This window comes from Sebastes umbrosus, unplaced genomic scaffold (genome assembly GCF_015220745.1).
Source record: "Sebastes umbrosus isolate fSebUmb1 unplaced genomic scaffold, fSebUmb1.pri scaffold_159_arrow_ctg1, whole genome shotgun sequence".
Classification (NCBI taxonomy): Eukaryota; Metazoa; Chordata; class Actinopteri; order Perciformes; family Sebastidae; genus Sebastes; species Sebastes umbrosus.
This window is the reverse complement of record NW_023618476.1, coordinates 35001-45000: the sequence shown is the minus strand read 5'-3', so window position 1 is coordinate 45000 and position 10000 is coordinate 35001. Positions and strand designations below refer to the sequence as shown.

Below are 10000 nucleotides of genomic sequence, written 5' to 3'. Positions count from 1 at the left end.
ATTTCTGTACTAGTCTGTACTAGACTTTACTGTACTAGTCTGGACTAGACTGTACAATACTTTACCGTACTAGTCTGAACTAGACTGTACTAGACTCTACTAGACTTTACTGTACTAGTCTGGACTAGACTGTACAATACTTTACTGTACTAGTTTGTATTAGACTGTACTAGACATTTCTGTACTAGTCTGTACTAGTCTGTACTAGACTTTACTGTACTAGTCTGGACTAGACTGTACAATACTTTACCGTACTAGTCTGTACTATACTGTACTAGACTTTACTGTACTAGTCTGGACTAGACTGTACAATACTTTACTGTACTAGTCTGGACTAGACTGTACTAGATTTTACTGTATTAGTCTGGACTAGACTGTACAATACTTTACTGTACTAGTCTGTACTAGACTGTACTACACGTTACTGTACTTGACAGTACTAGACCTTACTGTACTTGACTGTACTAGACTGTACTCGACTTTACTGTACTAGACCTTACTTTACTTGACTGTACTAGACCTTACTCTACTTGACAGTACTAGACTGTACTAGACTGTACTAGACTTTACTGTACTAGACCTTACTGTACTTGACTGTACTAGACCTTACTGTACTTGACAGTACTAGACCTAACTGTACTTGACTGTACTAGACCTTTCTGTACTTTACTTTCCTAGACTTTGCTGTACTGGCCTGTACTAGTCTGTACTAGACTGTACTAGACTTTTACTGTACTAGTCTGTACTAGTCTCTACTAGTCTGTACTTGGCTGTACTAGACATTTCTGTACTAGTCTATACTAGTCTGTACTAGACTTTACTGTACTAGTCTGGACTAGACTGTACAATACTTTACTGTACTAGTCTGTACTAGACTGTACTACACGTTACTGTACTTGACAGTACTAGACTGTACTAGACTTTACTGTACTAGACCTTACTGTACTTGACTGTACTATACCTTACTGTACTTGACTGTACTAGACCTTACTGTACTTGACTCTACTAGACCTTACTGTACTTGACTGTACTAGACTTTACTGTACTTGACTGTACTAGACCTTACTGTACATGACTGTACTAGACTGTACTAGACTTTACTGTACTAGACAGTACTAGACCTTACTGTACTTGACTGTACTAGACTACTACACTTTACTGTACTAGACTGTACTAGACTAGACTGTACTAGACTTTACTGTACTAGACCTTACTGTACTTGACTGTACTAGACCTTACTGTACTTGACTGTACTAGACTTTACTGTACTAGACCTTATTGTACTAAACTTTCCTAGACTTTACTGTACTAGTCTGTACTAGACTTTACTGTACTAGACCTTATTGTACTAAACTTTCCTAGACTTTACTGTACTAGTCTGTACTAGACTTTACTGTACTAGACCTTATTGTACTAAACTTTCCTAGACTTTACTGTACTAGTCTGTACTAGACTTTACTGTACTAGACTGTTCTAGTCTGTAGTAGTCTGAACTAGTCTGTAGTAGACTGTAGTAGTCTATAGTTGTTTGTAGTAGTCTGAACTAGTCTGTAGTAGACTGTACTGGTCTGTAGTAGTCTGAACTAGTCTGTAGTAGACTGTAGTAGTCTGTAGTTGTTTGTAGTAGTCTGAACTAGTCTGTAGTAGAATGTACTGGTCTGTAGTGGTCTGCAGTAGTCTGTAGTGGTCTGTAGTAGTCTGTACTAGTCTGTAGTGGTCTGTAGTAGTCTGTAGTGGTCTGTAGTGGTCTTTACTAGTCTGTACTAGTCTGCACTGGTCTGTAGTAGTCTGTACTAGTCTGTACTAGTCGGTACTGGTCTGTAGTAGTCTGTACTAGTCTGTACTAGTCTGTACGAGTCTGTACTAGTCTGTACTAGTCTGTACTGGTCTGTAGTAGTCTGTACTAGTCTGTACTAGTCTTTACTGGTCTGTAGTAGTCTGTACTAGTCTGTACTAGTCTTTACGAGTCTGTACTAGTCTGTACTAGTCTGTACTGGTCTGTAGTAGTCTGTACTAGTCTGTACTAGTCTGTAGTGGTCTGTAGTAGTCTGTACCAGTCTGTAGTAGTCTGTAGTAGTCTGTAGTAGTCTGTTGTAGTCTGTAGTGGTTTGTACTGGTCTGTAGTTGTCTGTAGTAGTCTGTAGTGGTCTGTAGTAGTCTGTAGTGGTCTGTACTAATCTGTAGTGATCTGTAGTAGTCTGTAGTAGTTTGTTGTAGTCTGTAGTGGTTTGTACTGGTCTGTAGTAGTCTGTACTAGTCTGTACTGGTCTGTAGTAGTCTGTACTAGTCTGTACTAGTCTGTAGTGGTCTGTAGTAGTCTGTAGTAGTCTGTAGTAGTCTGTAGTAGTCTGTTGTAGGGTGTAGTGGTTTGTACTGGTCTGTAGTTGTCTGTAGTAGTCTGTAGTGGTCTGTAGTAGTCTGTAGTGGTCTGTACTAATCTGTAGTGATCTGTAGTAGTCTGTAGTAGTTTGTTGTAGTCTGTAGTGGTTTGTACTGGTCTGTAGTAGTCTGTAGTGGTCTGTACTGGTCTGTAGTAGTCTGTAGTAGTCTGTAGTGTTCTGTACTGGTCTGTAGTAGTCTGTAGTAGTCTGTAGTGGTCTGTAGTAGTCTGTAGTTGTCTGTACTGGTCTCTGCGGTGGATCTGGTGTCTCTGTCTATCGTAGACTCAATGAACCAATCAGGACGGAGACCTCTGACTCGTCTTTACGGTGTTCAGCCGGAGACGTCAGCAGATACAGGACGGAACAATGAAGTGATGTCATCGATGAAGTGATGTCATCGATGACGTGATGTCATCGATGAAGTGATGTCATCGATGACGTGATGTCATCGATGACGTGATGTCAGTCGGTCTGATGAGTCATACGTGTGACGGCGTCCATGTTGGTTCAGTTCAGAGAGACCAACCTGCCGCTGAGTGTTGAGATGAACCATGAGGATTATTAATATTGATAATAATGATGATGTTATTCTCATCATCATGTCAGCATCAGATTGTAATGAATTCTTCACAGCAACCAGAGAGTCGTTACTGAACGTGTCCATCATCTTCATCAATGAGTGTCCGGGTTATTATCACTCAGTAAAGGAAGTAGAAGAAGAAGAAGCAGAGCGCTGGAGACAGAGGAGAGACGGAGGACAGATGGAGGACGGACGGAGGACAGACGGAGGAGAGACGAGACGGAGGAGGAGGAGAGACGGAGGAGGAGAGGCCTCACAGCGTCTCAGGTGTGATTGTTGTTTTCTCACTTTGTCCTGCAGGTAGACGAGAAGGTGTGAAAGTGTCCCCTCCGTCCTCATGTTGTAGCTGACCTCCATCCTGATGACCTACCGTCTTCAGCCTGACCTCTGACCTCTGACCTCTGACCTCTCCGACCTCACTGTGTCCTCCACAACAACATGGATCTGAGACGTTCCGGAGGTGACATCTGCAGGATCCCTGACACTTAAACGCCGTGGACTGACTCAGGACCGTCTCTCCTAGCCGTCACTTCCTGTCCCGTCCTCCTCCGGACCGACGGCGTCCACCATGTCGGAGGGACTGCTGCAGGTGGAGATCCCGGAGTTCGGCAGCAGCGTGCTGGGCAGCCTGAACGAGCAGCGGCTGCTGGGTCACTACTGCGACGTCTCCATCCTGGTGCAGGGTCAGGCCTTCAAGGCTCACCGGGCCGTCCTCGCCGCGTCCTCGCTCTACTTCAGAGACCTGTTCAGCTCCGCGGCCGACTCCTCGTCCCCATCCTCCTCATCCTCCCAGGCCGTGTTTGAGCTGCCGTCCTCAGTGACGCCGACGTGCTTCCAGCAGATCCTGTCCTTCTGCTACACGGGGCGCCTCAGCATGGCCGCCAGCGAGCAGCTGGTCCTCATGTACACCGCCGGGTATCTGCAGATCCAGAATATCGTGGAGCGGGGCATGGAGCTGATGATGATGAAGACCTCTTCCTCCTCCTCGCCGCTCTGCTGCGACTCACAGGTGGGTTTAAAACACACACAGACCTGGATGTAGACCAGCTCAATCCAGGTAGACCACAATCCAGGTAGACCACAGTCCAGGTAGACCACAATCCAGGTAGACCACAATCCAGGTAGACCACAGTCCAGGTAGACCACACTCCAGGTAGACTACAGTCCAGGTAGACCACAGTCCAGGTAGACCACAATCCAGGTAGACCACAATCCAGGTAGACCACAGTCCAGGTAGACCACACTCCAGGTAAACCACAGTCCAGGTAGACCACAGTCCAGGTAGACCACACTCCAGGTAGACCACAGTCCAGGTAGACTACACTCCAGGTAGACCACAATCCAGGTAGACAAAACACTCCAGGTAGGTCTACTCCAGGTAGACCACGATCCAGGTAGACCACAATCCAGGTAGACGACAATTAGACCGCATCCATCCATCCATTATCTGTGACCCCGCTTCCTATGCAGGGTTGCGGGGGGGCTGGAGCCGATCCCAGCTGACATTGGGAGAAGGCGGGGGGGTTCACCTTGGACAGGTCTCCAGACTATCCCAGGACTGACACATAGAGACAGACAACCACTCACACCTCCGGGACATAAAGGCCCTGTTCACACCTGGTCTTAACATGCGTCCTCAGTGATCCGATCACTAGGGGAAAGCTCTGAGTACAGATGTGAACGCACTGAAGACGCATTGAGGACTCATTGAGATCGGATCTGTCAGACCACATTCAGAGGTGGTCTGGGTTCTTTCAGCACACTGTGTAGTGAATGTGTCCTGGACCACATTAAGGACCGCCTACTCATCTGATGTCCCGCTGGGACCTGCGGGATCACCGCGCCCCTCAGGTGAATAAACAGGCAGACAGGGCGGAAAGTGAGATCGGATCACAAGTGGTCACTGGAGACGCATGTGGAGACGCATTTTAATACCAGGTGTGAACAGACGTTCTTAAAGCTGTCCACTTGTGATCCGATCACCTGGGACGCACGTTAATACCAGGTGTGAACATGGCCTTAGAGTCAACAATGAACCTAACCTGCATGTCTTTGGACTGTGGGGGAAACCAGAGCACCCGGAGTAAACCCACACTAACCTGCATGTCTTTGGATAGTGGGAGGAAACCTGAGCACCCAGAGTAAACCCACACTAACCTGCATGTCTTTAAACTGTGGGAGGAAACCTGAGCACCCGGAGTAAACCCACACTTACCTGCATGTCTTTGGATAGTGGGAGGAAACCTGATCACCCGGAGTAAACCCACACTAACCTGCATGACTTTAAACTGTGGGAGGGAACCGGAGCACCCGGAGTAAACCCACACTAACCTGCATGACTTTAAACTGTGGGAGGGAACCGGAGCACCCGGAGTAAACCCACACTAACCTGCATGTCTTTAAACTGTGGGAGGAAACCGGAGCACCTGGAGTAAACCCACACTAACCTGCATGTCTTTGGATAGTGGGAGGGAACCGGAGCACCCGGAGTAAACCCACACTAACCTGCATGTCTTTGGATAATGGGAGGGAACCGGAGCACCCAGAGTAAACCCACACTGACCTGCATGTCTTTGGACTGTGGGGGGAAACCGGAGCACTCGGAGTAAACCCACACTAACCTGCATGTCTTTGGATAGTGGGAGGAAACCTGAGCACCCGGAGTAAACCCACACTAACCTGCATGTCTTTAAACTGTGGGAGGAAACCGGAGCACCCGGAGTAAACCCACACTAACCTGCATGTCTTTGGATAGTGGGAGGGAACCGGGGCACCCGGAGTAAACCCACACTAACCTGCATGTCTTTGGATAGTGGGAGGAAACCTGAGCACCCAGAGTAAACCCACACTAACCTGCATGTCTTTAAACTGTGGGAGGAAACCTGAGCACCCGGAGTAAACCCACACTTACCTGCATGTCTTTGGATAGTGGGAGGAAACCTGATCACCCGGAATAAACCCACACTAACCTGCATGACTTTAAACTGTGGGAGAAAACCTGAGCACCCGGAGGAAACCTACACTAACCTGCATGTCTTTGGATAGTGGGAGGGAACCGGAGCACCCAGAGTAAACCCACACTAACCTGCATGTCTTTAAACTGTGGGAGGAAACCGGAGCACCCGGAGTAAACCCACACTAACCTGCATGTCTTTGGATAGTGGGAGGGAACCGGGGCACCCGGAGTAAACCCACACTAACCTGCATGTCTTTGGATAGTGGGAGGGAACCGGATCACCCGGAGTAAACCCACACTAACCTGCATGACTTTGGATAGTGGGAGGGAACCGGAGCACCCGGAGTAAACCCACACTAACCTGCATGTCTTTGGATAGTGGGAGGAAACCTGAGCACCCGGAGTAAACCCACACTAACCTGCATGTCTTTAAATTGTGGGAGGAAACCGGAGCACCCGGAGTAAACCCACACTAACCTGCATGTCTTTGGATAGTGGGAGGGAACCGGAGCACCCGGAGTAAACCCACACTAACCTGCATGTCTTTGGACTGTGGGAGGAAACCGGAGCACCCGGAGTAAACCCACGCTAACCTGCTTGTCTTTGGATAGTTGGAGGGAACCGGAGCACCCGGAGTAAACCCACACTTACCTGTTTCAGTGCTCTTCATCAGCATCTCTGTTCACTGTAAACACTCTGATGTGTTCCAGACGACCTCAGTAGATGAGCTCGGCGGTTTCGACGCGCCGGCGGTGCAGCAGCACGGCGCCCCCCAGCTGACGGAGGCCAGTCCAGACCAGCCGGCCCTGAGCCCCGAGGAGCTGCTGCTGGCCGTCAGCAGGATCAAACAGGAGAGAGCTGACACGCCTCCTGCTGAGGAGAACGGAGGAGGAGAGGAGGCCAGGTGAGGAGACACCTTTTAGGGTACGTGTCCACAGGGACATTTTTCCCAGTGTTGGACGCTCGATGTGCTGCCACTAGACACGAGGATCCTGATTGGACGAAGGCTGTCCCCTCCTGGGCTGCTGCTCTCAGCTGTCTAACTGAAACCAACACGGCGGCTCTTCTCTGATATCTGGTGTTCTGTCCTCAGGGTGGACATCTCTGGAGACCTGCAGTCCTCCAGGAGCAGTACTCTGTGTTACCTGGGTGCAGGTGGAGGTCTGGTTCCGGGGCTGCAGTCCTACCTGCTGGCGAACGGGGGGCGCTCCAGTCCAGGAGGATCCAGTCTCCCCACGGACTCCCCTCCATCCCACCCCCCCACCGAGGAGGAGCTGGAGGAGGACTACTACGGCAACACCGTCCCCTCCGGACTCTACCAACACATCTACGGACATCCTGGGAACCCCTACAGTAAATTCCATCATGGGACGGTCCTGTCTGTTGGGGCTCCTGTCCAATAAGAACCCTCAGACAGACGGACGGTCTCATTGATTCACCCCTCCTCTCTGTTTCTCATTGGTTCACCCCTCCCCTATGTTTCTCATTGGTTCACCCCTCCTCTATGTTTCTCATGGGTTCACCCCTCACCTCTGTTTCTCATTGGTTCACCCCTCCCCTCTGTTTCTCATTGGTTCACCCCTCCCCTATGTTTCTCATTGGTTCACCCCTCCTCTCTGTTTGTCATTGGTTCACCCCTCCCCTATGTTTCTCATTGGTTCACCCCTCCCCTCTGTTTGTCATTGGTTCACCCCTCCCCTATGTTTGTCATTGGTTCACCCCTCCCCTATGTTTGTCATTGGTTCATCCCTCTCCTATGTTTGTCATTGGTTCACCCCTCCCCTCTGTTTCTCATTGGTTCACCCCTCCTCTCTGTTTGTCATTGGTTCACCCCTCCTCTCTGTTTGTCATTGGTTCATCTCTCCCCTCTGTTTGTCATTGGTTCATCTCTCCCCTCTGTTTGTCATTGGTCCCCCGCCCCATGTTTCTCATTGGTTCACCCCTCCTCTCTGTTTCTCATTGGTCCCCCACCCCATGTTTCTCATTGGTTCACCCCTCCTCTCTGTTTCTCATTGGTTCACCCCTCCTCTCTGTTTGTCATTGGTTCACCCCTCCCCTATGTTTCTCATTGGTTCACCCCTCCTCTCTGTTTGTCATTGGTTCACCCCTCCCCTATGTTTGTCATTGGTTCACCCCTCCTCTCTGTTTGTCATTGGTCCCCCACCCCATGTTTCTCATTGGTTCACCCCTCCTCTCTGTTTCTCATTGGTTCACCCCTCCCCTATGTTTCTCATTGGTTCACCCCTCCTCTCTGTTTGTCATTGGTTCACCCCTCCCCTATGTTTGTCATTGGTTCACCCCTCCCCTCTGTTTGTCATTGGTCCAGTCCAGGAGAAGATGGAGATGCTCGCCCTCCCATTGGCTAACGAGCGTCGGCCCTGCGTGCTGGTTGGTCGGGACAACATGGCGCTCCCCGCCAGTCTGATCAGTCAGATCGGGTACCGCTGCCACCCGTCGCTCTACACGGAGGGAGACCCGGGAGAGAAGGTGGAGCTGGTGGCAGGTAGGACGACGCACCTGGTGGTTGTCATGGTAACAGGGTCGTTAGGCGATGATGCTCATGTGTGGTGTGTTCAGGTTCAGGTGTGTTCATGACCCGAGGTCAGCTGATGAACTGTCACCTGTGTGCCGGAGTCAAACACAAGGTGCTACTCAGGAGACTGCTGGCGACCTTCTTCGACAGGTGAGCTGTTAGCCTAGCTTAGCATCAAGACTGGGAGCGGGGGGGAACTGCTAGCGCGGTTCTGATCAAAGTTCTGATAAAGAGTTGTTGATGTTGGTGAGGGTCTATATCTGACTGTGTGGACCAAACAGAACCAAACAGAACCGAACGGGCCACAACACAACACAACAGAACCGAACCGAACCGAACCGAACCGAACACAACAGAACCGAACCCAACACAACAGAACCGAACCGAACCGAACCAAACACAACAGAACCGAACCGAACACAACACAACACAACGGAACGGAACAGAACCGAACAGAACCGAACCGAACCGAACCGAACACAACACAACGGAACCGAACCGAACCGAACACAACACAGCAGAACAGAACCGAACCCAACACAACAGAACCGAACTGAACCCAACACAACAGAACCGAACAGAACACAACAGAACCGAACCGAAACAGAACAGCACACAACACAACAGAACCGAACAGAACCGGCTCATTTTCTGTTTCATGACAGCATGGTGGAATTAGCGAGCTAAGCTAGCTAAGTAGCCTTGCGTCCGTCCAGCGGGCCGGTGACCAGCGGGCTGGAGGCCAGCGGGCCGGTGACCAGCGGGCTGGAGGCCAACGGGCTGGAGGCCAACGGGCTGGAGGCCAATGGCAGCGCTGTAAAGATAAACTGAGGGCGTATAAATCTGTGGATGTCTCTAGTTAACTATCCTTCAGTAAAGTCAGTCACAAAGAGAGACGGACAATATTAGAGAAGCGTTTCAGAGACAGAGAGAAAGGGTTGCTAATAGATTAGCCTTCTGCTAACAGCAGCTAACGGCTCACGTTAGCTGCTGTTAGCAGAAGGCTAAATATTAGCATCATTTCCTCTCCGTCTCTGAAACGCTTCTCTGATATTGTAGCTCTAGAGCCTCAAATCACAGTTACTCATCTCTAATGTCTGAGATCTGGATTCAGACAACAACACAGAGGACATTTAGATGTGGAGCTTTAGCCCACTGCTAGCGTTAGCCTCCAGCTACTGTTAGCCCACTGCTAGCGTTAGCCTCCAGCTACTGTTAGCCCACTGCTAGCGTTAGCCTCCAGCTAATGTTAGCCCACTGCTAGCGTTAGCCTCCAGCTAATGTTAGCCCACTGCTAGCGTTAGCCTCCAGCTAATGTTAGCCCACTGCTAGCGTTAGCCCATTGCTAGCGTTAGCCTCCAGCTACTGTTAGCCCACTGCTAGCGTTAGCCCATTGCTAGCGTTAGCCTCCAGCTACTGTTAGCCCACTGTTAGCGTTAGCCTCCAGCTACTGTTAGCCCACTGTTAGCGTTAGCCTCCAGCTACTGTTAGCCCACTGCTAGCGTTAGCCTCCAGCTACTGTTAGCCCACTGCTAGCGTTAGCCTCCAGC

General features: G+C 49.9%; 1 protein-coding gene and 1 long non-coding RNA gene across 2 annotated transcripts in view; one reads left to right on the top strand and one right to left on the bottom strand.

Annotated features, from left to right (window-relative positions):
* The window catches only part of LOC119484338, a 23012-nt gene that overhangs the window by 3149 nt on the left and 9863 nt on the right, over positions 1-10000 (bottom strand). The gene's annotated exons all lie outside the window — the stretch shown is intronic.
* The window catches only part of LOC119484337 (nucleus accumbens-associated protein 2-like), a 15844-nt gene that overhangs the window by 2588 nt on the left and 3256 nt on the right, over positions 1-10000 (top strand). Inside the window, exons 2-6 of the mRNA XM_037763123.1 lie at positions 3262-3970; positions 6628-6821; positions 7011-7270; positions 8244-8420; positions 8495-8600. Coding sequence (XP_037619051.1) covers positions 3530-3970; positions 6628-6821; positions 7011-7270; positions 8244-8420; positions 8495-8600 — 1178 coding nt within the window. The 5' untranslated portion in view covers positions 3262-3529. The remainder of the gene's footprint in view (positions 1-3261; positions 3971-6627; positions 6822-7010; positions 7271-8243; positions 8421-8494; positions 8601-10000) is intronic.